The 27,262-nt window shown below is 60.4% G+C and overlaps 1 protein-coding gene and 1 pseudogene across 5 annotated transcripts in view; one reads left to right on the plus strand and one right to left on the minus strand.

Moving 5' to 3' along the window:
- Window positions 1–26,663, plus strand: part of LOC144986720 (uncharacterized) — a 28,951-nt gene extending 2,288 nt beyond the window's left edge. For 2 of the 4 annotated variants that reach the window (XM_078934615.1, XM_078934616.1), the window contains 3 exons: window positions 4,709–4,835; window positions 24,168–24,749; window positions 25,764–26,663. In XM_078934615.1, coding sequence (XP_078790741.1) covers window positions 4,833–4,835; window positions 24,168–24,749; window positions 25,764–26,600 — 1,422 coding nt within the window. In that variant the 5' untranslated portion in view covers window positions 4,709–4,832 and the 3' untranslated portion in view covers window positions 26,601–26,663. Of the gene's footprint in view, window positions 1–4,696; window positions 4,836–24,167; window positions 24,750–25,763 lie in introns of those variants that run through there. The other 2 variants (XM_078934617.1, XM_078934614.1) reach the window with 2 other exon arrangements.
- LOC144986721 (serine/threonine-protein kinase pim-3 pseudogene) lies at window positions 5,094–6,580 on the minus strand (annotated as a pseudogene). Its single transcript, XR_013650583.1, has one exon. The product of XR_013650583.1 is annotated as a serine/threonine-protein kinase pim-3 pseudogene (transcript).
- Window positions 26,664–27,262: the final 599 nt, after the last annotated feature.

Consider the following 27,262-nt stretch of genomic DNA (forward strand, 5'->3'; position numbering starts at 1 on the left):
GAGCCTGTGTTTCGTTCCAACTCTGTACGGGGTCTCACGGACCCCGGGAGACAGCGCTCGGAGCCTGTGTTTCGTTCCAACTCTGTACGGGGTCTCACGGACCCCGCGAGACAGCGCGCGGAGCCTGTGTTTCGTTCCATATCTGTACGGGGTCTCACGGACCCCGCGAGACAGCGCGAGGTGCCACTGTTTGGTTCCAATTCTGTACGGGGTCTCACGGACCACGCGAGACAGCGCGAGGTGCAACTGTTTGGTTCCAAATCGAGACGGGGTCGCTGGGACCGTGCGAAACAGCGCGAGGTGCCTGTGTTTCGCTCCAATTCTGTACGGGGTCTCACGGACCCCGCGAGACAGCGCGCGGAGCCTGTGTTTCGTTCCACTTCTGTTCGGGGTCTAACGGACCGTGCAAACAGCGCGCGGAGCCTGTGTTTCGTTCCAATTCTGTACGGGGTCTCACGGACCCCGGGAGACAGCGGTCGGAGCCTGTGTTTCGTTCCAACTCTGTACGGGGTCTCACGGACCACGCGAGACAGCGCGAGGTGCAACTGTTTGGTTCCAAATCGAGACGGGGTCGCTGGGACCGTGCGAAACAGCGCGAGGTGCCTGTGTTTCGCTCCAATTCTGTACGGGGTCTCACGGACCCCGCGAGAGAGCGCGAGGTGCCACTGTTTGGTTACAATTCTGTACGGGGTCTCACGGACCCCGCTAAACAGCGCGCGGAGCCTGTGTTTCGTTCCAATTCTGTTCGGGGTCTCACGGACCGTGTTAGACAGCGCGCGGAGCCTGTGTTTCGTTCCAATTCTGTACGGGGTCTCACGGACCCCGCGAGACAGCGCTCGGAGCCTGTGTTTCGTTCCACTTATGTTCGGGGTCTCACGGACCGTGTTAGACAGCGCGCGGAGCCTGTGTTTCGTTCCAATTCTGTACGGGGTCTCACGGACCCCGCGAGACAGCGCTCGGAGCCTGTGTTTCCTTCCAACTCTGTACGGGGTCTCACGGACCCCGGGAGACAGCGCTCGGAGCCTGTGTTTCGTTCCAACTCTGTACGGGGTCTCACGGACCCCGGGAGACAGCGCTCGGAGCCTGTGTTTCGTTCCAACTCTGTACGGGGTCTCACGGACCCCGCGAGACAGCGCGCGGAGCCTGTGTTTCGTTCCATATCTGTACGGGGTCTCACGGACCCCGCGAGACAGCGCGAGGTGCCACTGTTTGGTTCCAATTCTGTACGGGGTCTCACGGACCACGCGAGACAGCGCGAGGTGCAACTGTTTGGTTCCAAATCGAGACGGGGTCGCTGGGACCGTGCGAAACAGCGCGAGGTGCCTGTGTTTCGCTCCAATTCTGTACGGGGTCTCACGGACCCCGCGAGACAGCGCGCGGAGCCTGTGTTTCGTTCCACTTCTGTTCGGGGTCTAACGGACCGTGCAAACAGCGCGCGGAGCCTGTGTTTCGTTCCAATTCTGTACGGGGTCTCACGGACCCCGGGAGACAGCGGTCGGAGCCTGTGTTTCGTTCCAACTCTGTACGGGGTCTCACGGACCCCGCGAGACAGCGCGCGGAGCCTGTGTTTCGTTCCACTTATGTTCGGGGTCTCACGGACCGTGTTAGACAGCGCGCGGAGCCTGTGTTTCGTTCCAATTCTGTACGGGGTCTCACGGACCCCGCGAGACAGCGCTCGGAGCCTGTGTTTCCTTCCAACTCTGTACGGGGTCTCACGGACCCCGGGAGACAGCGCTCGGAGCCTGTGTTTCGTTCCAACTCTGTACGGGGTCTCACGGACCCCGGGAGACAGCGCTCGGAGCCTGTGTTTCGTTCCAACTCTGTACGGGGTCTCACGGACCCCGCGAGACAGCGCGCGGAGCCTGTGTTTCGTTCCATATCTGTACGGGGTCTCACGGACCCCGCGAGACAGCGCGAGGTGCCACTGTTTGGTTCCAATTCTGTACGGGGTCTCACGGACCACGCGAGACAGCGCGAGGTGCAACTGTTTGGTTCCAAATCGAGACGGGGTCGCTGGGACCGTGCGAAACAGCGCGAGGTGCCTGTGTTTCGCTCCAATTCTGTACGGGGTCTCACGGACCCCGCGAGACAGCGCGCGGAGCCTGTGTTTCGTTCCACTTCTGTTCGGGGTCTAACGGACCGTGCAAACAGCGCGCGGAGCCTGTGTTTCGTTCCAATTCTGTACGGGGTCTCACGGACCCCGGGAGACAGCGGTCGGAGCCTGTGTTTCGTTCCAACTCTGTACGGGGTCTCACGGACCACGCGAGACAGCGCGAGGTGCAACTGTTTGGTTCCAAATCGAGACGGGGTCGCTGGGACCGTGCGAAACAGCGCGAGGTGCCTGTGTTTCGCTCCAATTCTGTACGGGGTCTCACGGACCCCGCGAGAGAGCGCGAGGTGCCACTGTTTGGTTACAATTCTGTACGGGGTCTCACGGACCCCGCTAAACAGCGCGCGGAGCCTGTGTTTCGTTCCAATTCTGTTCGGGGTCTCACGGACCGTGTTAGACAGCGCGCGGAGCCTGTGTTTCGTTCCAATTCTGTACGGGGTCTCACGGACCCCGCGAGACAGCGCTCGGAGCCTGTGTTTCGTTCCACTTATGTTCGGGGTCTCACGGACCGTGTTAGACAGCGCGCGGAGCCTGTGTTTCGTTCCAATTCTGTACGGGGTCTCACGGACCCCGCGAGACAGCGCTCGGAGCCTGTGTTTCCTTCCAACTCTGTACGGGGTCTCACGGACCCCGGGAGACAGCGCTCGGAGCCTGTGTTTCGTTCCAACTCTGTACGGGGTCTCACGGACCCCGGGAGACAGCGCTCGGAGCCTGTGTTTCGTTCCAACTCTGTACGGGGTCTCACGGACCCCGCGAGACAGCGCGCGGAGCCTGTGTTTCGTTCCATATCTGTACGGGGTCTCACGGACCCCGCGAGACAGCGCGAGGTGCCACTGTTTGGTTCCAATTCTGTACGGGGTCTCACGGACCACGCGAGACAGCGCGAGGTGCAACTGTTTGGTTCCAAATCGAGACGGGGTCGCTGGGACCGTGCGAAACAGCGCGAGGTGCCTGTGTTTCGCTCCAATTCTGTACGGGGTCTCACGGACCCCGCGAGACAGCGCGCGGAGCCTGTGTTTCGTTCCACTTCTGTTCGGGGTCTAACGGACCGTGCAAACAGCGCGCGGAGCCTGTGTTTCGTTCCAATTCTGTACGGGGTCTCACGGACCCCGGGAGACAGCGGTCGGAGCCTGTGTTTCGTTCCAACTCTGTACGGGGTCTCACGGACCCCGCGAGACAGCGCGCGGAGCCTGTGTTTCGTTCCAACTCTGTACGGGGTCTCACGGACCCCGCGAGACAGCGCTCGGAGCCACAGTTTGGTTCCAATTCTGTTCGGGGTCTCACGGACCGTGCAAGACAGCGCGCGGAGCCTGTGTTTCGTTCCAATTCTGTACGGGGTCTCACGGACCCCGCGAGACAGCGCGCGGAGCCTGTGTTTCGTTCCAATTCTGTTCGGGGTCTCACGGACCGTGTTAGACAGCGCGCGGAGCCTGTGTTTCGTTCCAATTCTGTACGGGGTCTCACGGACCCCGCGAGACAGCGCTCGGAGCCTGTGTTTCGTTCCACTTATGTTCGGGGTCTCACGGACCGTGTTAGACAGCGCGCGGAGCCTGTGTTTCGTTCCAATTCTGTACGGGGTCTCACGGACCCCGCGAGACAGCGCTCGGAGCCTGTGTTTCCTTCCAACTCTGTACGGGGTCTCACGGACCCCGGGAGACAGCGCTCGGAGCCTGTGTTTCGTTCCAACTCTGTACGGGGTCTCACGGACCCCGGGAGACAGCGCTCGGAGCCTGTGTTTCGTTCCAACTCTGTACGGGGTCTCACGGACCCCGCGAGACAGCGCACGGAGCCTGTGTTTCGTTCCAACTCTCTACGGGGTCTCACGGACCCCGCGAGACAGCGCGAGGTGCCACTGTTTGGTTCCAATTCTGTACGGGGTCTCACGGACCACGCGAGACAGCGCGAGGTGCCACTGTTTGGTTCCAAATCGAGACGGGGTCGCTGGGACCATGCGAGACAGCGCGAGGTGCCTGTGTTTCGCTCCAATTCTGTACGGGGTCTCACGGACCCCGCGAGACAGCACGCGGAGCCTGTGTTTCGTTCCACTTCTGTTCGGGGTTTAACGGACCGTGCAAACAGCGCGCGGAGCCTGTGTTTCGTTCCAATTCTGTACGGGGTTTCACGGACCCCGCGAGACAGCGCGCAGAGCCTGTGTTTCGTTCCAATTCTGTTCGGGGTCTAACGGACCCCGCGAGACAGCGCGCGGACCCACTGTTTGGTTCCAGTCGGCGTTGGGTCTCACGGACCCCGCGAGACAGTGCGCGGAGCTACTGTTTAGTTTTAGTTAGTGTTGGGGTCGAACGGACCTACAAGAGAGCGTGTGGAACTATTTTTTTTTTTTTTTAGTATACATTTTTAGCAGATTTTCACTGAGACTCTTTTTGTGAGAGATTAAGGTCCAAAGCTTCCTCTGATGGTCTGAGTCTCAGAACTCAGGTCAGTGTCCCTAAACTTGGGTCGGAGCCTCTTTGTAAGCCCCCTTGTATCTAACGCTACAACTAATTTTGTTTCTTTTGGTATTTGGTAAGTAAATACCATCGACTTCTGCTGACTTTTCCAACACACTCTTGTTTTGTTTTTGTTTTTCTTTTTGAGTAGAGCTGCATGAAGGTTCTTTGGACCGTTTCATTTCCACCCCACTCTGTTGGTGCTACGGCGAGCGGGAGGTCTGGGTCATCAAAGTAACGTCACAGCAGACAGCTCTGGCTGCCATTCCTTGTATATGGTATTCACTTCATTTAACCTGTGTATATGCTGACCAAAATCATGTAACCTTTGTGTGTGGTAATCACTTTATCTAACGTGTATATACTGACCATTATACGATTAAAAATGTACACACCAATGTATTTTTTTTTTTAATTTTTCAATCTTTAAAAACCGAGATTGTGTGATGTATCCAATAATTAGAAAAATATCTCTTCAAATAGTCATGTTGGGACAAAACCCATGAGCAAAAAAGAAAGCGAATATGCAACGTTGAGGTTCCAGTTTGACTTTTATTCGAACAAGGCAAAAAAAAAACTGTACAGTAGGCATCAGGGAACAAGCTCTATTGAGTTATCATGGAACTGGCATCTATACAACATGAGCAGTTAGCCATTTTGTTCAACATCCTACATCCTACTCCGTTTTTGGGAGCTCTCCCTGACCCGGACGATGAGCTCCGCTCTGCGAGACCTCTGAGTGGCAACGAGCCTCGGTAAGTCCTGTCTCTGCGGCGATACTCCCCTGACGACTGGGAAGTCGGTCGAAGGACGGCAATCTCCTCCAGATTGATTCGAAGCCCTCGGAGCAGAGCGTCGCCATCGCCGGACGAAGCTGCTTTTCGTTTCCCACGGACGAGACGGACCCTCGACGGGTCGGCGTGTCGACATCGTGGGCTCGGGCCGCCAGAGCAGAGCCGGGCTCCGATTGCTGGAGATCCCCTCGCGTGGGCTTCGGGGCTCCAGCCGTGGCGTCGCCTTCGTGCGCCTCCGAGCCTCGCTTCAGCATCCAAGGGTGGGCCAGTATGTCTTTCAGCATCGGTCTCTCTTCGGGCGTCCTGCTCAAACACCATTTTATCAGGGCCACGCAGTCCTCAGAGAGGTCTTTTTCGAATCTAAGCTCGCCCAGTAGGAGCTCCCTGTCGTTTCCAAATGGTATGTCCCCGTGCACCATGTCGTACAAAAGAATCCCCAACGACCAAACCTCAGATGGAAGAGCTTTGTAGCATCCTTGTGTGAGCCGTTCGGGGGGCCCATATGCCGCAGTCCCGTGGAACATGTCGTACACTTTGTCGGGTTCAAGAAATTCGGCGGAGCCAAAGTCGATGAGTTTCAGCTCGAGCGTCGTCAGGTCCACCAGCAGGTTTTCGTCTTTTACGTCCATGTGCACAACACCGCGGCTGTGACAGTGGAGCAAGGCCTGGATGACCTGACCTAAAAATTCTCTGGCCGTGTCCTCGCGCAGACGCTTACTGATCGTGATGTATTCGTACAGATCTTGCGTGTTCTCTGGCTTCTCCGTGACTATCACCCAATTATACGGGGTCTTGTAAAAGTCCAGCATGCGGATGATCCCAGGAAACGGAGGGTCTTTGGAGACCATTTCCAAGGCGACAGCTTCGAATGGCTTACTGGTCCCATCAACCTCGCAGCATCTCGTACGCGAGAGCGGGATAATCTTCAGGGCCACGGAAATCCCGTCGCTTCGCCTCTTTCCCAGAAACACTTTGCCGAAGCCCCCCTTGCCCAGGCAAAAGCTGGTCTTCCAGTACTTTTCCATGGCAGAAGGATTGATTTTTCTCTCTCTCGAACTGTCGCGCTCTTCACGGAGCAACTTCCCTCCAGTCTTTGTTAAACTCGCGTAAGGTTACTATGACCTGTCTTGGTTTGCACGGAACAAGTTTTAAAGGGCCTGTGATCCAAATCTTCTGGTCTAGTTTCCGTTTCCGGTCCGCCGCACTCCCGTCAGACTTCAGCGAGGCAGAGTCAGACAGAGAGGGAGAAGGAGGACACTGGAAGAAAAAGAGGAAACGTTAGAAGGTGGGGCCTTCATTCTGAAGGAGGAGGAGGCTGATTGTAAGCCCCCCCACACCCGCTGCAGGGAAAGAGGGAGGGGCAAAGAGGACAGTGAGGTCCAACCACAGAGATTAAGACTCAGTGCAGCGTGGCAGATTTCTACCAAGGGCCCGTGCAAAGCCAGTTGTCACGCTGCAAAGAGCAACACAGAGGAGGGCAATCTTTCCTTTGCATACTCCCCTCTTTTTCCACTTTGCAGAATCTCACAAGGCTTCGTGTTGCTGAACCTGGATCGCACAGCTTAGAGCTCAGGACCACGTAAGTGAGTTCATACTTTAAATCCTAATTGATCAACGGTTGGCTTTTCTCTTTTTTTTTTTCTTTTACAAAACAGTCGCCCTTTTCGAGCACAGCTTATCGTACCTCGAAGAGACAAGAGTCTAAAGCTGCCTTTGTCCGGGGTGAATGAGGGTCACTGCTCCAGAGGCGTCTCTGTGTAACATTTCCAGCATGTGTCTCCAGTTGTAGTAGAACGCGGGCTTGTAGCTTCCCACGGAACCTTGAAAGTTGACAAGGAACCCTTGGTAGTCTCTCACCGATACCTCAGGCAGGCCCACGTCTGGTGCGAACTTCACGTTGAAGTAGTACACCGTGCGGGGGGTTTCGAGCCGGAGGCCCTGCGAACCGCACATCTGCGAGACCGCGGCGGACTGATTAAACAGCAGGCACAGGACGCAGCAGGAAGGCTGCGGCACGATGTTCGGCTCGCCGTCGCCCGAGCGCTGCACCTTATCTCGTTCCAGAACATATTGCTTGTAAGCCTCTGGGGACATCAGAGTCGTCAAGGGGCCCGTCCGCACGTTGACCAGCATTCCTTTGCAGGAGTTGCGATTAGCGCACCAAGGGAGCCCTCTGTCATTCAGCATCTCCGTGAGCAGGGCCCTGTCGTACGTGTTACGGGCCAGGGCTCGTCCAGGCACCGCGCGCTCCGCGAAAGATGCCATGAGCGGTTTCGGGTTCCTGGCCAGCAGCTCCAACACGGCCAGCACGGGGGTGCAGCGTGGGCACATGGGATTGGGGTCGCCGTTTGCCTCGCACGAGCATCTGCCCGGCCGAGGCTCGCACTCCGGGAAGAGGACGGCGAGGTCGGCAGACGACAGGTGTCTTCTCTCTGCCGCACGCTCCAAGACGCGAGCCTTGATCAGCTCCCTGCCGTCTGAGACTTTGCCCTCGTCCAAACATGGGGCGTCCGAGGGAGGCTCCGCAGCCCGTCGACCCGGATCCGCCGCTTCGCACCAGAGGGAGCGACGCGCGGATGGCTTCCCGCGAGGCACGGGTTTTGAGCACAGCGAGCAGGCGACGCCCTTCTCTCGGACCCCGTCCGAACAGCCCGGGCACATCCAGAGGCAACATGGTTTCTCGACGAGTCCTGCAAAACAGGCGCACGTGGAACAGATGAACCCGCGGAGGGACGGGCAGCTGCTGAAGTGAGGCTCCGTCAGGTACCAGTGTGGGTCATTCACGAAACAGGTCTCGCACACCCTGGCTTCGCAAGGACATCGAAGCTTGACGCCGGCTCTGCTCCTTTGCTTGCTGCCTTTGACCAAGGTCACCAGACACGACAGGCACTTTGCGCACCCCGACCGCTTGTCGACCCTCGCTCTGCCGACCTTGGACGCTCCGCCGACGTAGCTGATCGTGGAAACTCTCCTGTATAGATTCCTGTAGGCCTTCTGACGCTTTCTTTTACACTCCATCAACAGTTCGACGGGTACCCTCCCTGCAAAGGCGTCGTGAGGGCCCTCTCGAGGAGCTTCCCCCTCTCCTCGCGACATCGTCGACATAACACCCGTGGCCCCCTCCGCCGTCCGAGGAAGCTCAGTCCACGATGGAAGCGAAGCGGGAGCTGTGCTGCTCCCTGTACAGGGCCTTGGCGCTAGACCCCGTGCCAGTGATCGGCGGCGTGCTGTACGCCCCCGGAACTGAAGGCGTGAGCCTGAGGTCTCTCGGAGAGGGCACGACCAACTGCTCCCACCACAGGTTCAACTTTAGGCATGCAGTGGACGCGTTGCTGCGACATGGCACGAAAGAAGGGCCCTGCACTTGCGCGCAACGGATTAGCGCGTCCGCGGAACAGCGCTACAGAGGGGGGGACGGCGCAGATGTTCCGAACCCCGAACGCCGCCGACGGTGCGCCACCAAACCGGGCGGGCAGGGCTCCTCCCGCGAAATCGCCAGAGCCCAGTCCCAAGTCCTGTGGGCGTACGAAATGGAGCCGGTGGCAGCGGCGTACAGGTGGCTGATGTGCAACCGGAGCGCGAGATACCCCAAATGCTGCGACTCTGTGTTGGTCTACCAGGTAGACCGTTCCAGGACCCTGCCTCCGGGACTGTACGTGTACAAATCACGCCCATCCCACTTCGGATGCACCGCAGAGAGACCCCTCTGTGTGGTGGACCAGTTTAATTTTCGTGTCCAGAGACGGGGACCGGTTTCGGTGGAGGAAGAGCCGCATTGCTTCGAGAGTGCGCTGCCCAAGGAGATAACCCTGGAGCTCTTCCCGGGCCGCGACAACTTCAGCGCCCTGTACGTGATAGGGCGCGCCATCACGGCACCCACGCCCGAATACGGAAACAGGCTTTTCGGAGAAGCCCTGGCGCTCGACCTGGTGTCTCCGGAGTCATGCGAGAAAGCCGTCGCCTGCAAGCACCACCTGATCGGCATGAGAACGGAGCAAGCCTGCGTGATAGACCTCCGCTGGAACTCCTTCGACGTGATGAGCGCTTGCATGAAGGCGGTTCCGAAGATCAGGGGAATGCAGGCGGTGGTCTGGTCCAACCACGTGCCCGACCCTGTGAAGATCGAGTCCGATGTGCTGGCCTGGCTCTTCGGGTACGTCACCGCGCTGCCCGCGGCCGTCCGCAGCGTAGACTACAAAAACGAGAGTCTCGGCGTGCGCTACATCATCGTAGACGTGGATGGTTTTTCGGGGACTCTGCCCGAGCCACCCGAGGGTGAAGCCTCCTGCTTCGCGCACACGTACTTCGAGGGAGATGTCGGGCTCGCCGCGGCGGCCATCGGTGAGCTCCCAGAGGCCTCGAGCAGGATGGGCTCCCCGCGGGCAGGATCTCCCGCTTTCTGGTACGAGCTGCCGGCATCCCTGGGCACCCTGAAGCCCACGCCTTTCAGCAGCGGCTCCAGGTCTCGCCGTGTGTGTGAGCTGCAAGGCTTTCGGGACCAGTTCAGGACCTGGGCTCTCGGGAAGACGGACGGGGCTTGCTGCCTCGCCATAGCCGTGCAACACACCCTGTACTACCACGCGAGAGACAGAGAGTACAGACTGATGGTAACGCACACAGTGTTGGACGGCGACACCTCGCTGAACATTTACAAACTGTGACGCCGAGTCAAGATGACAGGGGGGCGCTCGTGATGCTTACATGGCGGGCGTCACGTGAGGGATATTAACAGACTTTTCAGACTTTTCTTCGAAGCGCGAAGCGATCCAGTGAAAAGGACGAGGCAAAGTTATAAAAACGCAGTGAAAAAAAAAAAACTAACCGCGTCTGTGACAAATCATAATCATTATCATCATCATCATCATCATCTGAGTCCTTTCCTCTGTCTCTCACCCCTGCCCAACCATTCCTCTGTGTTATGTTTTTTTTGTCAGTTGCGCAGCTGAGCCCATGGATCCAAAGGACGGCGTCTCCAAGTGGCTGGTGGCAGCCGCAGCACTGCACGCAGGTGCTCTGGAACTCCACGTTGACCGAGACTGCTTCGACTGCGTCGAAGAGGCCATCTGTTACCTCTGCAATCGGGCTACGTGGGAGATTCCACCGGGGGAGCGGGACCGCCTCGCAGCAGAGCGCAGAGATTACTTCTACCACCCGCAAGACCTAAGGGGCTCGATCGGACTAAGTTCGTTTTTCGTCTCAGGCCAGTGCAAATATTGTCAGCTGTGCAGAGGGGTGAAAATACGTTTCGAACCATCGTTGTGTCGCCACGTGCTGGAGGTGGAAGATCGCTGCGATAACCGCGCACCGCAAGAAGTGGGGCTGAACCTGCGGCGGTTGGAACACTTGGCCACCCTCCACACTCCGTACTTCGTAATGCTCTTCGTCAGCCTGGCCAAAAGGAGGCGCTACACGTTTTACAGATCCCCCGGCGAGTTGAGGGACGTCGCCAGGCACCTACTTCTAGCGCTAGGTCCAGACGCATCCCGGCGCTCGCCTCACGACCCAGAAGAGGAGCTTCACCTTCATGCCAGCATCCTCAAGCTCTGGTGGAGATATCAGGACAAGCAGAGCACCAGGCTAGGCGTTTCGATTCCCTACTACTTCAACCTGGGCTCGGAGCTGGAGAGCTGGTCGTGGACCCCGTCGACCGACCGCTTCGAGCTGAGGATGCCCGAACCCCTCTACGGCTTCGTGAGGAACCATTGCCTGTTTCACGAGCTGAGGGCCGCGCCCGGACCCGAAATGACGAGCCAAAGGACACAGAGTAAGCCGCTGGTGAGGGTGCGCGAGGTGCGCACCTCGCTCCACGGGGACGTCTCCGTCGTCCTGAGTGTGTTGGTTTCCAACAAACACCTGGAGCAAACCTTGCACGAAGCCGCGAGGGCTTACGAGAACCAATGCAGAGCGAGGCGGATGGTCAGGCTGAAAGACGAAGGACAGGTCTTTTCGCCGGGGGTCGGGCAGCACTACCCGCAGCTCGATTGCATCGCGCTGGAGCAAGCGGGAGGAGCGCCGTCGACTGTCATGCACGTGGTGACAACGTCGGGGGCCGGGTGGCTGCCGCTCCACAGCTGGCTGAGGGAGACCCGAGGAAAGCAGGTCCGCGACGTCGTGGTCCGCAGAGCGCTGGTCTGCGTGTTGGACTCCCTGAGAGACCTCCGCTCCACCGATCGCCATCCTTGCAGAGTTCTGTACCAGAACGCAAAGGATGACGACTCTCACAGCCGCACCTCCAAGCTCTCATGCGCCTTCGTCATCCACCGACACACAGGGGAGACAATGTCGCTGCTCCCCTTAGTTTCCATGCCCGGGCTTTACAGGGCCTCTGCGCTGACCGACGACGAAGACAGTTTTCGTGCCGCGTGCTCCAACTTGGCGCTGAGCGTGCTGCGCGCCGGAGCGCTCCCGGACGATGGCTCGACAACGGAGGCCGCCATCTCTGAGTTTTGCAGGACGGGCATGGCGGACGCTCACCTCTGGTCCACGGTGCTGGATTGCCTCGGGAGACCGCCGCGGTCCGAAGAGACGGGGCGCTGGCCGCGGGCCACGTGGCTGGGGCCCGGGTCCAGGGATCGCAGCTCTTTGAGAGAGCGGTTCGACTGGTTGACGCGGTGCGACGGGGCCGCAGCGGCGCCCGGGCTCGCCTGCATGATAGAGGTCCTGAAGGAGGACGAGTTGTCCTCGCTGGGGCCAGCGAGGAGGACACTGGAGCGCTGTAAGACCCTGGCGGAAATTCTGTCTTGCCAGGCTTCGGGACGCGCCCGTGCCACCAGTCCAGCCCGAACCAAGACCGGCAGGAGGAAGCGCAAGAGTAACACGCTGAGCAATCCGCACGTCACAAAAAGCATGACGATGGATCCCTGTCAGCCGCTTTTTCCAGAGGCATCCCAGTCCGCGAGCCAGCGGACGCTGGAAGAATGCTGCGGCCTGGAGCACATTATGAAGATGAGCAGCGATCTGACAAGGGAACTGGCTCTCTCTCGCGGGTCGTCGAGCGAACCTTCGAGCAAGCCGCGGACCGTGACCTACCTAGACGCGGACGTGAACCCCGTGAACGAGGGCCTCCTCTCTGCGGAATGGGAGAGATTGACAGACTGTGACAGAGGCTGCCACAGTTCGCCCAGTGCCAAGGTCGAAAAGCGGGACGCCCTCGCCGAGCTGCAGGACTTCGGACTTTGCGACGAGGACGAGGCGAGCTCCCTTCGCTCGACCGGCTCCCTCCACACGGCAGGCTCCCTCCACACGGCAGGCTCCCTGGACTGCATTGTGACAGACAACACTACGAATCTCTTCTTCGCCAGAACTGACATCGACAATTTCCAGAGCAGCGACATGGTGTACAGAGTCTTACAAGAGTCCTTTTACCCCGAGCAGAGCACGAGTGCGGACACGACTCTAACCCTTCTTCGCCTAAAATCGGAGGACCCCTTGCCAGAGACGACCCGGTGCGACGGAGAAGAGGCGCTCGTCGCTTCGGGAGGACTCAACCCCTCGGGAAGCGCAGATAGGCAGTCGCTTCAGGGCCCCATCCGAATGGAGGACAGTCGCGGCGAGGAGGACAGTCTCAGCTCGGCCAAACGCGAGCGGGTGCAGAAGGCTAATTGCATGAGATGGAGGTCCAGAGGGCTCTCGCGGCGGGAGAGGCAACTGTCAGACTGCGCCCGCTTTCACCCCGTCACTTACCTGGTTTCGAGGGACATAACCGATTTGATCAGCAACCTCACCGTGAAACGTCACTCAGAGGAGGACTGCGTCAGCAGGCCGTGCCACGGACTCAACAAGCCGGAGCGATGGGATGCGTGGGGCCCGGGCGCAAAGGACAAGCAAATGCAGCGGGGGCCAGCTGTATTGGACCTGGTACACGGATCAATCACTTGCCAAAGGTTTCTGTGGAGGATGGGCAGAGAGTACTCGCACAGGGACGGGGATATGACGAGACGGGGGCACGCCCGGTGCACGAAGCTCTCATGGCCCACAGGGTTTGCCTACGTGCCGGCGGTGGAGCGCACCGTGCTCAACTGCGAGCTCTCGGAGCAGTGGTACTTCACCGTGGACCTCTCTGCTCCGCCGGACCGGGGTTTCAGGCTCACGGAGATTCTCGTGGACAGTTTGCCGAGCTTGTGCAAGGAGGACACGCCACATCTCCTTCGAGTGCTCGGGAAAAAGACCAACTACCTGGGTGCCGTGTGCACCGTCCAGGACGTCCAGGGCTTGATCATACACAGGATTCACATGGCCTACGAGTCTCTGGTGAATCTGCTGGACATGCACACGCGCCTGCAAGTCCACTCCTTTGCTGCACGCACCTTCGCCCTACACTGCGTGACCAAAGACACGGAGGAAATGGCGCTCGGGGTGTTTGTGGGCGAGAGCCCCGGGTCTGTGAACCTCGGGTGCTCCAAGGGGTCGCTCGTGTCGTGGTTCTACGACGACAAGGTACTGCTGGCCTACCACGTGCTACAGTGCCTCCTCAGAGTTCAGATCCTTTCCCTGAGGGTTCTCGGCTTCACCATGAAGCGCATACAGCCGGCTCGCATTTGGAGGGTCAAGACGGGATTTAGGGTCGACCTGCTGGCGTGCCTTGTCGACACGCTGTACGTCTGGGACGGGAACGGGCCCGCATGGGGTGCTTTGGAAGGTCTGGCCGCCGTGTGGGAAACCCTCTCCCAGCTAAACCTGCGACAATACGTGCCCGACGCGGCAGCTGACAAGCTGAAGCGGGCGTACATCGCCGTTTTCGGAGCGTGCCCGCACTCAGCCTACGGCTCTCCGATGTGCTCAAAGGGCGGCCGCAGTAAGGAGCGCAGCTGCGTGTCGTGGCTCCAGGCCGGGGATATGAGAAACTACTTCAGAGAGTGGACTTTGCCCGAGGACGAGGAGCTCATCCACCAAGTGTACGGGCTGTGCGGCTTTTCCGAAAGAGCCACGGGACCGCGAAGCCCGCTGGAGGACGTGCTGGGTAGAGACGGACGATACGAAATGCTTTCTCTGCCCACGGAACAAGGCTTCGAGGTGCAACCCTACGGCCCGTTTGTCGTACGGATACAAAATCAAGTCATCAAGTGGAATCGGGTGATTGTGGTCGAGCCCGCTGTCGCCGGGCCCGTGACCCTCGCTCAGCTCAACCCGTTGGAGAGGTACGACCTGGTCACCAGAGCGCTCGCCGCCGCCTTTGCCAATCAGAACGAAGAACTCGACGGGGAAGGAGTGGCTGGAGACGGGTGGACCTCGAGAGGGTCTGAGCACACGCACGGTGACGGGGCGGGGGAAAGCTCTCTAGGGCTCCCTCAGCGGGAAGAGGACACTCAAAGCAGCATGTACTATTAGGTTTCATCCACTTCAATTTGCTTCAATTTGTAGCGCACGCACCGTCTCTCACTCGGCAACGGGGCAGTGTACCGAATGTTCCTTCTGACTGTGTAGTGACCCGTGTCGCTTCTACCGAGAGCAGTCGCCATGTACCATTTTTGCAGTTTACTTTATCTCGCATGAAGCAAAGAAACTCACCCTCTGACTGCATTGCGGTTGTGTTCATGTACTTGTGTTCATGTACAGTATTTCCAGTGTATTCCTTTTTCACAAAATAAAGAATTCAGTCGTGCACCACAGAATTTGGTATGTCTTTGATTTTTATTTCCATCACCTCATCGAAACAACAAGGAAAAATAAAAAAAAAACATCTGACAGAAAACAGCATAGCTCAGCATCGTAACACTTTGGGTTTCAAGGGCTCGTAATGGTTTCGGGTCCACACGATGTGAGCGCAAGCCCTATCGTAGATCGGGTACGACGTCTCCGTGAGGAGTCCCAAGCGTTTGCCGTGAGCTTCTAGCATGTATTTTACCTCCTGTACACTGAGCCACCTCTTCTCCTCAGACAAGAGTCGCTTCAGCTCAGAGACGTTTTTGGGTCCGTTGACTGTCAGGTACGTCTCTCTGACGTCTGCCCTTTCCGCGTTGAGAAACACAAACTCGGCCGTCCTCGTCACCAGGGACGCGCGGGTTTCCCCTCTGGCCGTGTCATTGAACAGGAGCTGGGCTACGCTGTGGAATCCGCAGTAACCGTCCGAAGGAACCTCGATCACATCGAGGTCGTGTAGCCTCGCGTAGGCGCGGAGCGAGCCCGCTCTGTGATTCGGTCCACTCTCGAACAGAAGTTCGATTGGAGTCGTGTGCGGCGGCAGGCCCCTCAGCTGCCACGATGATCCGTCGCATTCCAGAAAGCCCTGCACCCACGAGTTCCCGTGATGGCTGTTGCAAATGTGAAAGAAGGTCCCCTGCGAGCAGACCGTGACGTTGCGCCCGAACAAACCTGCCGCTATGGAGACGACGGGCAGAAACTGTTCCGGCGCTGCGTACAAGTCGCCGCACAGGGCCTTTATGTCTTTGCAGGGCCCTAGGCCTGAGGTAGAATTTCTATCGATGATTTTCGAGGCCAAGTGTACAACAACCGCGAGGGCTTCCACCGTCAGGGCAGCCGAGTCCGACTCTCGGCGTCCGTACGCGCCGACGAACATCAGCCAGAGCGCTTCCGCCAGGGTTTTGCACGGGCGCGACGCCGAGCTGCATACGGCAGGTTCTGAGCTCGGCACGGCGTCCCTGCGCGTCTTGGCGAAAGTCGTATTCCACACGTTCGTCAGGCAAGGCTTTCTCAGACTCGGAACCGAGCTCACCCCAACAAAGCCCGGCCATTCGTTCGCGTCCGCGGTTTCGCTGGGAAAAACCTTTTGGTGCGCAAAGCCGAGACTATCTGGAGAGTCCACCACCAGCAGCGTTTCCAGCGTCGACCGAGGGCAGTCACGCTGCGCGAGTGCCGCGCTCGGAACGTCTTGATCTCCGGAGGCGACCGGGGGGTCTCGAGGGGCGCTCTCAGAGCAGGTCGCTACTCGTTCCGTCCCGTCTGCAGTGCCTGGATGGCGAGCGGTCGAATCGACGTACTGGTTCCCTGGTTCCACCTCGTTTTCCCAGCAATCTGGGTCGCTCTGAACAGACATGCTCTCCAGGTCGCGCGTCGCGCAACTGAGGATAGAACCCCAGTCGTCGTCGCTCTCGCTCAGAGACAGGAGGCAGCCGTGCCAGGGGTCTGAGGCTCGAGCGTCGAGGCTCGCTGGAGGAGCCGCGACGGGCCGCTCGTCGCCGCGATCTAAGGCGCCTCTCATACTGCTGCGAATCCCGTGGGCAATGTCGCCCAGGTAGGCGTAAGGCGGGTCGTTCGGAGACGACTCCGCGTTGCCTAGGCGGGCAGCGAACCACGAGTCGCGTGCCTCGATCGCGCTCTTCACCGTACAGGGAACGACGTTTAGGGCCATGAAGAAAGGCAGCTGAGCCGTGAGCTCGGGCACGTACAGCTGTGCCGCGCGCAGCACGGTTCGAGCATCGAGCAATCCCTCAAACACGATCAGCATGGCTCTCACGATGCTGCGGTCGTTGTACCCGCGGACAGAGTAGCGGCAAGACGGGTCTGGGCCGACGTCGTCCTCTCCCCAGTCTCCTGTCGTGGCGCGTCGGTCGATCTTCAGTTCCATGGCCGCACGCAAGTGCCTGTCTGCGTCCGTTCCTCCCGGGTTGCGAGCCAGAACCTCGAGAGCGCTGGGACGAGAGTGCAGAGCGTTACCGTACACCAGCACGTACCACGCCGCAAAGTACAACAGACCCGCCACGGTGACTCTCACCGCGGACCGGCCGTCCGCCTCTACTCCTCGCCGACCCCGCTCTACTCCTCCAAGGTGACGAGGCGCAGAGAGTCTCAACCCGCTGGCCGCGAACGATAGCGCCAGGGTGGAATTCACAAGCGCGTCGGGTAAGCTTTCCCCTTCGGCCGCGAAGCACGGCAAAACGCCTCTCGCCAAAGCCTCTTGCATCGCCTCCTTTTCGCTCTCACTCGTCAACCCTGCGCGCGTCAAGAGGTCCAGGGGGCCCTCGAAATAACGTTCGTAATGCTCGCGCTCCACAGCGACCCACCCTCCGGAGGCGGTGGGCAGAGGCGAGTCTGGTCGCACGAGGTCCTTCACCCGTCGCCATCCTCGCGCCAACGTTTCTAGCGCGTAAGCGGGACTCGGAGACGCGGGCAGAGCCAGGGCCTTGAACAGCTTGTGGCAGGACCTTGTGGGGTTGACAAACACAGGCCAGAACAAGCTGGCGTCAGCCCTGAGCGAGCTGGGTCGAGGCACTTTTAGGCTCAGACGGTCGAGAGCGCACGGCGACACTTTGGGAAAGTGAAGCGCTATGGCGGCCGCTATCGCTTCGGGATCCTGAGCCCGGGCCTCGGTGTGACTGGGGATCTCCGCCAGGGCGACCGGGGTCCCGGAACCCGAGCGACGGAATGTCCTCGGTGCAGGGAGCTCGTACAGCACTTCTCCGGCGGGGGGGACCCGCATGTCCCGCTCCTCGAGGCGATCCCTCGGGTCGAGCCCAGGAGAGACGAAGCCAGTGTTCAGCGCTGCCGTCTCAAACAGTCTGGGGTCCGGCGACACGCTCGTCGTCAGGATGCCTTGTCCCCGGGCGTCCTGATCGTCGAGGAGCATGGGGAGATGATCGTTTGCGTACAGCACCACGATCTTTTCCAAATCCAGCGAGCCGTTTCGCTCGTAGGTTTGAAACGCGACGCAGTGCGCGGCCACCGAAAAAGCCCAAGCGTACATCGCAGCAGCCCCTCCGTGCTGGCGCGTCTCGCAAGCCGGCAAATCCTCTTCTCCTTCCCCGTTCCCTCCTTCTTCTCCTCGTCTGGGGATTTCTCCTTCTCCTCCACCCCCATCTTCTGATTCTGCAAAGTTTTCCGATACGCAGCAGGCGCCCGAAAGGTCCGTCGCAGGGAACGCGGCTTGCTTCTCGAGCGGAAGGAGGGAATGAACGACCCAGCACAGTTGAATCACGGCCTCGTTGCGGACCAGCCAGTCGCGTTCCCGAGAAGCCTCGACCGCAGCGCACTCCATGAGAAATGCGCAATGGGTAAAAATCACCCGACGGCACTCGGAGCACGACAGCTCCAGCATGGAGCTTTCGCAGCGCCGCACCGCCTGCACAGCGGACCAAGGGGTGTATCCGCAGAGCCTCATCTCCCTCACAATGGCCCGAGCCACGACGCCAAGGTCCTTCGCCTCCCCCGGCTTGCAACAAGGACAAGTCGGGTGGCCCACGAACCTCATCTCACTGTCTGGCGAGCGCGGGACCTCGCGAGCGTCGTAGAACTCCTGAGCCCAGCCCGGTTTCAGTTCGTTGCAGGTGCCACAGTTCCGTTTGCGCATAACGAGCCAGTCAGATCTCAAGATCTTGTGAAGAACCGGCGCGAAAGCCACATCGACGAAAAAGGGCCCGAACATCTCGATCCCGACGGTTGCGTGTTCGCCCCGCCTGAGCCACTTGCTGGCGAGGTGCAGCAGGCCATCGTCATTTTTCTGCTCGAGCACAAATCGTTTCAGGTCGGGCAGGTGAGAGCAGACGTGAGCTGCGCTTCGCAACCGGCCGAGTGCCGCCGCACACTGGTCCACCTCTGACAGCCAGGTTCCGTATTCCGCCGCGTCTCTCAGGTGGACGCTGCCACGGATCGAGGCGAGGCAGTTCCGCACCGTGTAGTAATGCGCGGTCTCGTCCCCGTCCTCCGGGTCGATGCCGCGACCGTACCTTGTCTCGTGCGACAGCACGTAGGGGACCATTCGGCCGGACGAAGCCTCCTCGAAGGTGACCGGCCTGACCGAAATGGATGCCGAGACCCCATCAGATTCCTGGTGCACTGGCTTGTACACCAGGGCCCTGCGCAGGGAGCGCGCGGAGGAGCAATGCGGACAGGGGTCATTCCGGCCGTCAGGTTCAGCGTCGACACCGCCGACCGTCAAGTAATCGCAGTCGACGTCCATGGTAAGGGGGGTGGTCGAGTTGAGCCCGCTGCCGGCCGCGTTAAGTATCTCACCGTGTCCCGTCCCACCCCCATAGGCAAACCTTCAGAACGCGAAGAAGGAGCCGGCGGCCTCAAGCCGGCGCCTCGATGCCTGGGCCTCCGTGAGCTCACCGCGTGCCTTGCTCAGGCTGAGCTCCAGAGAGCCTTCGTTCCTCACGACCTTTCTCAACTGAGAGATCAGTAGGGATCTCTCGTAAAGCAGGCTCTTGACGGAGATGTCGCCGATTCCGATTAGGCTCTCGAGAACCGCCAGGTCGCTCCTGATGTCAAAGTAGGCGTCGTTCAAGTGAAAATCCCAGCTCCACATTCCGGAGCCTGCCTCGTCGAGAAGCTCGCGCACGTCTTCCACGTGCCCTACGAGGACCCTGTCCCGACCTTCTGAGCTTCGAGGTCTGGCTCGGGAAAGTTCGACGTCCAGCATCCTGAGCGTCCGGGCGCAATCGTCCCCGACGCGCCTGGGCACCAGCAAAGACGCCTTGACAAGCAAGCGACCCACGTACGCTCTTGCCTCGCTCCACGGCTCGCCGTGGCTCACCCCGGGTCTGTCCCGCACGATTTCCACAAATTCCAGCGGCGTAACATCCCTGGAAATCTTTGCGCACATCCCCCTCCACACCTCCATGTATCTCACGTACAGGTCGGTGTAGCGCTCCAGGATCATCCGCAGCGCCTCGCCGTCCGTGTAGCAGGAGTTCAGCGCTTCGCACACGGTCGCCGCCGACGCAGACTCTCGACAGGACTCTCCCTGCCCGGACTCCCCACGCGTGCGATCGTGAGTCCTCCTCGCGGAAAGGCGGACCATTTCTCGGACCAGGTTGTTACGGCCCAGAGCAGCTTGAACCATGAAGTGCAGGCGTTCGTCGCCCGTGTCGACCCTCAGCTCGGGATACCTCTCCAGCACGGTTCTAAAGCCCAACATGAGCTCGGACACCGTTTTCGTGTAGCAGCCCAAGGTCCGTCTGTAGCTCTCGGCAGCGGACTTGCAGTGGGCGTCGTAGGCTTCGCACTTGAGGCACCGGGCAGGCCCTTGTGGTGGATCTCCCGGACCGAGGCCTCCGTCGCTCAGAGAGTCTTCGCGCCGGCGTCTTTCCCGTCTCACGGGTACCCAGGAAATGCTGTACTCGCGTTTGTCCGCGGGTTCGCCCTCAGGTTCGCCTTCGCTGCCTTGAGAGTGCACAGACATGCTCTCTTCGCTTTCGCTGCGCCTCAGGTTCACTAAGGACCTCTCGGATGGAGAGTCCAGATCGAGCGACTCGCCTTCTGTGTACATTTCTACGTCGTCTTGTGGGAACCTTCCGGCTCTGCGCTCGCCGCGCTCCCCTCCGCTCGTCTCACGCTCCCTGCGTTCCACGCTCTCCCTCCGAGCCCTTTCCTCATACCTCCGAAACGCAGACTCCACAGCCTGGACCAGCGTTGCCTGCTGCGATCCGCTGGCATGTCCGGCGGCCCGGCTCCACGCGGAGCAGAAAGTCGCGGTCATGTCCATGGGGTAGAAGCCTTCGGGAGCAGCTCCCTCGAAGCCCGTTTGCCTCCGAAACGTTTGGGAGGGGGCCGTTCGGGGCCAATCGTCCGCATGTGTGATAAGTACATCTGCTACATCTACGCGTGCCTCTGCGCCGGCAAAGCGGAACTCTCGGACGACGAGCTGGCCTACCTGTTCGGGACACGGGGTCGAAACCTGCGAGCCCGCCTTCATCCGCAGTGGCTCGAAGGCTACCGTTTGAGGTGCCGCCACGCATACGAGCAGGAACGTCGGCGGCGCCTGCGCCAGAGCCCCCTGAGCTCCTCGTCGACGCTTTATGCGACGCGGCTGGGTGACGGTGCGCTGATCACCGCCGACGAGGATGGAAGACTGCTGAGCATCCAGCGATTCGCGGAGCCCCGTCCTCCCAGGAGGCTGCGGCCCGCAGACAGCGCATTCGCCGTGTTCAGGGAGACCCTGTCTGTGTTCTCGGACGTGGCCTTCAGGGCGCTCGCAGGCGGTGGGGCCGAGCCCGCTTTGGTGATCTCGAAGCGCTCAGAGATCGAATCGGGCGGCTCTTCCCACTGGTGGCCAGAAACGAGCGTGGGCTACGAGGTCGAGGAGAGGGACGTGAGCGGAGCCGAGGTCGTCCCGGGTATCATCTACGCTTCAGATGGCCTGTCGCTCTACCAGGTGGTGTCTTCTTGGAAGGCTCGCGTTTGCCTCGTCTTCTCGCCCGACTGCCGCGAGGAGGTTGTCCGCACGCTCTGCGCCCTTGCCTTGGGCGACTGCGGGCTGGGGACGCGGTTCGCCCTGCGGTGCGTGCTACCCGGAGAAGGCGACCGCGCGTTCGACCTGAGGGAACTGGAGCCTAAAGATCCTTGGTTCCCGGGGCCCGCGCTAGGCCCCGGCGCCAGCGGGAGGCAGGGATTTCTACGGGAACTGGACGGAACGGCGGAAAGTCGCCACGGCGCATTCTCCGGCCTTGCGGCTCTGAGGGAGGTGATCTCCACGCCACTGGCGTTCTCGGTGCTCGCCGAGAACGACCACGTCGCCGTGCTGAGGCACCTTCTCAGGGATGCTCTGGTGATCGTGCCCAAGTCGAGTCCGAACGCCAGAAGGGGCACGGGCCGCCAGGACACTGCAGGTGTGAGCAGAGGCGGGAAGACGACAGCACGGGAAACCCGGGAGGCCGAAAGCAAAAGCGAGAGCAGATTGAGGACGAGGACAGCTGCGGAAGGCCCGAGCGGACGGCTCACCGAATGGTTTCCCAGCGGGCACTCTGTGCTGGAGATCGAGACAGGCGCGCCAGGGGCGCCCCGCCTGCTGATATCCTCGCCGAAGGTCGTCCGAGGGAACTCTAGATCACCGTCTGCAAGCAGGACGCCCACGTTGCGTGTCTACAGGACCCCTCGGTACAGCGGTGTCATGCCGCAGGGCTTCAGGTCAGAGGCGTACCTCTTCGATCGGGCCGTGTGTCTGATCCCCGGGGGCATGGACGTGATCGCTCCTCCTCAGCTCGACGGCGCGAGCTGCGCGGCAGTGCTGTACGCGCTGGAAGTCTTCGCGAGGCTGGCGGGCCCAGACGTACCGACGAGCCTATGGTTCTCGGGGCCCTTGGAGTGGACAGAGGCGCGGGCACTGGTCCTTTCTTACCTACGCATGGAAAACGCGGGCTTCGAACGAGGTTCCAGGGAAAGCAGCATTCGCTTCGAGGCGAGCGACTGCTCCATTCTGTCGAAGCTCAGGCAGATCGTGTCAGAGCACGTACCTGGCACCTGTCCTCGCCTAGCGAGTCTTGGGCCGTCCGAGTCGCCCGAGCGCCCGATGCACGAGGATTTGGAGGGGGACCTGGCTCTGCTGCGGGGCACCCCGAGCAGGGCGCCGCTCTCGGACGCCAGGGGCATCAAAGAGGCAGATCCGCCGGCCCGCGTGGATTCTCCGTCGATCTGCGAGAGGACCACGGGCCACATCGTCCTTTTCGGGAGGGGGCTCGGGCCGAGCTCTCGTTTCAAGTGGGTCACGATAGGCATACGCACGCTGGGGCCCGCCGACTTGAACATACTGAGGGTCTGCGGGGTGTTTCACTCGAGACGCGGCCGTCACAGGGCCCTCCTGAAGATTCCCGACACGCAGGGCGTGCGCCCGGGCTCCCGCGCATCAGGTGGCGCCCGTTGCACGAGGCTCACCGAGGACTTGCGCGAGATCGCCGCCTCCTCGACTATCCCGCCGCCCGACTGCTACTTTCAGCTGAATTACGCCCCGGAGACAGGGAGGGAACGTATCTGGAGCCGCTCCGGCCACGAACTGGAGCGCTTCCCGCTCACAGCAGACGCCGCGTCCAGCCTGGAACGGGCCGTGCGCAGCGATCAGGCCAGGGGTTACGAGGAGCGCAGGCTGTCGCGCATTTTCAGATCTTCCCGCCGGACGGCCGGGCGTTGCGAGCTGGAGCTGGCCGTAGACGAGCCTTTCGCTCGAGGCCCGTGTGGAGGAGAGCCCCCACACACGCGTTCGTGGCTCAGGTCGCCGGCGGCGGACCGACAGTGCCACAGCGCCATCGGGGACGGAGAGTTCTTCCCCACGGTCGAGGTGGCGAGGGCCGAGAAGGAGTCGAGCGGGAGCGTCTCGGAGGACGCCCTCTCCCATCCCCTGCGTGAATACAACCTGAACCTGGCGGCGAACGCGCGCCCTAAGCGCTTCGCGCTGGACAGGGCCGACAGGTGCCCCGGAGAGTGCGGCTCTGCGTACGAAGCCTGCCTGGATGAGGCTGTGATGCTGGGCCACTGCGCGAGAGTCCTGGCGACGAGGGGGGCAGAGAAGGACTTTGACGTGAGCGCCTGCCTGACTCGCTTCTACAGAGCCGTGCACCCTTGCGTGCCAGAGATGAGCCGGGGTGACGTGATGCTCGACTACGAGTTCGTCCTGCACGGACGGGGCCTTCTGCCCCCGGCGCACGCTCTCCTGGGCCACCTGGCCGAGAGCTGCAGACTGACCTGCCACCCGGCCTGCAAGCTGTTCACGCTGAGCAGGCACAGGGGTGCGTCTGCCTGGACCAGGGGAACGGACGCAGAGGTCCGCCACTCGCGCAGCCTCAGGGTCAACACAATCGGAGCCTTCCTCTGCTCCCGGGACCACAGGCTGGCTCCGCTCCTGGCCAGGTGCTGCGAGCCCAGACCCCTGAGCGCTTCCGAGCTCTGCCCCGGGAGCGAGCTGCTGCCTCGGGGGGATGAGGAAGACCTCCTCCTGAGGGCGTACTCTGAGACGCTGGGACCCGCGCTGGTGTTCGAGAGGGTCGAGACCTTCCCGGGCAGAGTTTCGACGAGCCTGGGGGACTGGAGCTTTCTTAGGCTGGCGAGCGAAGGGGCCTCGAGACCCGAGTCGACGGCGTCCGCCAGACGCCCCGGCATGTCTCCTTTCCCTTTTCTTTGTTCCTTATCAATTTTTATTGCCTCTCTTCACAGGCGAGCAGGGGACAGAGCGCCGACCTCATCCTGGTGGACGAAGTAGGCTTCGTGAATTCCAAGGTGCTTCTGGCCGTCCTGCCCAACATCGCGTTCAGAGGACGGAAACAGGTTCACATCACCAGCCACGTCAACAACACGCCTTGGCTGAACAAGGTCGCGGACATCCGCGACGACCGGGGAGGCCCTGCTTACCACGTGGTGTCTCAGAGTTTCAAATGTGCATACCACGAAAGGGATCCGGGGCTCACCTGCTGCTGCCTCGGCGTCTACTGCCCGCAACACATTTCGGTGGACGGGCAGCTCAAGGAGCTCATGAACATGGTCTCACCCAAGGGTTTCGAGAGCGAGGTCACAGGCAGCAGCAGCACTTCGTCCGAAGACATCAAGACCGACACCACAGTCCCGTTCGAGGCTTCCGTCATCAACAGGTTCCTGTCCAACAACTGTTGGGCCCTGGAAGACGTGGCCCGATCGATCGTGACCAGGGCTTACTTGTGTCTGGACCCAACCTTCGGGGGAGGTTCCAGGTCCTGCGCCGGAGTTTGTTGCGCCGTGGAGATCGCTGGAGGCAAGCTAGTGGTAGGTCTCCCGCCCACGATCGGCGCCTCCCTCCTCTGTCCCCCCTAAACCGGACACCAGAAGATCTCTAAAAACGTACCCGTAATCGGGAACCGGCCCGGGAAGAGCTCGCTCCTCGGGCCCGGGCTTCACGTCCATCAGGGTGCAGATGTACGCGCTTACGCGGTTCTCGTCCTGCACGCTGAGGGAGGTCTCCGCATCTGGCACGGAGCACGAGATGAGCTCCAGGGCCTGTTCCCAGACCCCGCACTTGCAACTCCCCGCGCTATGCCCCGACAGCTCCATCAGCCAGCCCGTAATGGCGAGCGCCACCACCGTGTGCAGAGAGGCCACGTTCCGGGAGCTGGCCTTTACCAGGGCCAGGTACTTAAGGGGCCCGCCGCGCACAGACTCTGCAGAGGCGAAGGCAGAGAGAACCATCTCCTCATGCCCACGCCACTCATGCTGGCTCATGCAATCGTGCACAAAACGTCTCGGCACGCTGTTTCCGAGGGCAAGGGTCACTGCCTCCGAAAGCTCCACAGGGACGCGCGGGGCCGAAGCCAGAGCTTCTCGCCCCGAGTGCTCGTTCCTCGAACTCAGCACGTAATGAGAGACGAGCGAGTCTGTCACCAGTATTCTCGCGGGCGAGAACGACACCACCTGACTGTACGCCGTCCTCAGTTGCCCGATGTCCATCTCGACGAACAGGTCCATGTTGCGGCGGAACGAAGCGAGGGCTACCATGAACTCGTACCGGGAGAGCAGCAGCTCCCACGGCATGCGCATGAGGCTCAAGAGTTGTCTTCGAGCCCTGCGGCACGCGGGACAGAAAGACATGTTGACAAAGCGTAACCTTCGTCTTACTCGAAGGGTGATATTGCAACAAGTGATGATGATGATGATAATGATGACGATGATGATGATGATTAAGAAGCGGAATGTGATCGTGTTGAGCAGCCAGCGGTTTCCTATGTGCAATTCGTTTTTCGCCACAAAGTACCTAAACCTGCTTTCTCCCCCGTCTCTTTGCAGATCATGTCACTGGACGAGCTGGAGATACGTGACCTAGATCAAGTCACCAGGGTGTACGCGGCCCTTTTGAGCGCTCACGTCAGGCTGCTCAAAGTCCTTTTGCCCTCAGCGCACTGGAAAGAGGTGCCGGTGGTTGTGGTGTTTGAGCAAAACACCTACGTGAACGCGCTGGCCGACCTGAAGGAGCTGCTCGAACACGCTCTGGCACGCGCTGGCTTCAGGGTTCTCTTTTACAGCAAGTGGTCCCAGGTCAACTCCAGGTACATGCTGGGGAAACACGTCAGTGCCAAGACCAAACTGGCCATGGTGCTCAGCACCGTGTCCGCCATAGAGAGGGACGATCTGGGCTACTGCGAGTGCGTCATGTCCCTCGGCTGGGCCGTGCTGGCCGAGGCTGTGGGGAAGGGCAGAGCCGTGGAAGCCACCCTGGGCGTCTCTCGGGGCGCCGGCTCCAGCACGAGAACCGGCTCCTCCATGGCCGTGCACATGTACAGGAGGTCGAGGAGCGGTATCAATTTGGCCACGGACGCGACCGCTCGAGCTCTGGAGATCCGAGACACCATCTCCCTACCCGACAGCAGGTTGGCCGACAGGTTGCACGCAGAGCACGGGAAGCGGCTCTTGGGCAAACTGAGGGAGGAAATGGCTGCCGTCTCGATCAAGGAGTCAGCCAAGGGCGGCGGGGGGACCGTGGTCACCGGAGGCAAAAAGTCCAAGGGGGGCGAATACACCAGGGACGACGTGCTCTCCGCGTTTCTGCTCCTTTGCCACACAAGAGACGAGATTCACGGGGGAGAGAGCTCCGTGAGAATATGCGGAGAGGTTCATTGTACGTGAAATGCAGCTGTGTTTTGTTTTGTTTCACCTCAATAAAATGAAAAGGGAAAAGGCTCAAACGCTTGCTGTTGCCGGTGGTCACGTTTCTTTATTTCATTTTATGTCCCCCATTTCAAACTCCCGGCGTTAGGGTTTCGAACCCATGCTCCCCCTAAACCTTTCACTGCACGAGCGTCGGGAGCTCTCGACAAACCCAAGCACACTGGTTATCAGATAGCAGAACCTTTATTGAGTCTCATAAGATAAAGATGGTAGCGAAAATGTGAACAGACACACACACAGCAAGCAGAACTTCAATCGTCGTCTTCAAACACGACGCCTTTAGGCTCAGAGAAGAGGGGGAAGGAACCCGGATCGAACCAGTATCCTTCTTCGTCGATGGCCAGGCCCAGTCCTCGCATGTGGTCTACAACGTCTGGGTGGTGCCACCGGAGTGCTGGGTCGTAGCGATCATAATTTTCTATGCTGCTGTCTTCCTCATCGTCATCGGAGGAGCTGTAGATCTCGCTTCCCGATGAATCGGACGGGGGCTCGAAATCGATCCGCGGCTCTGCGATCCCAGGGTTCGACGAGAGCTGGAGGTAAAGGACGCTGTCCGGTTCGGCCTCGGTCTCCTCAAGGCCCGAATCGCCGTCATGCTCCGAGCGGGCCATCTCTCTGGG

The sequence above is a fragment of the Oryzias latipes genome, chromosome 17, assembly GCF_053564925.1.
Source record: "Oryzias latipes strain Hd-rR chromosome 17, Olatipes_Hd-rR_3.1".
In the NCBI taxonomy this organism is placed as follows: Eukaryota; Metazoa; Chordata; class Actinopteri; order Beloniformes; family Adrianichthyidae; genus Oryzias; species Oryzias latipes.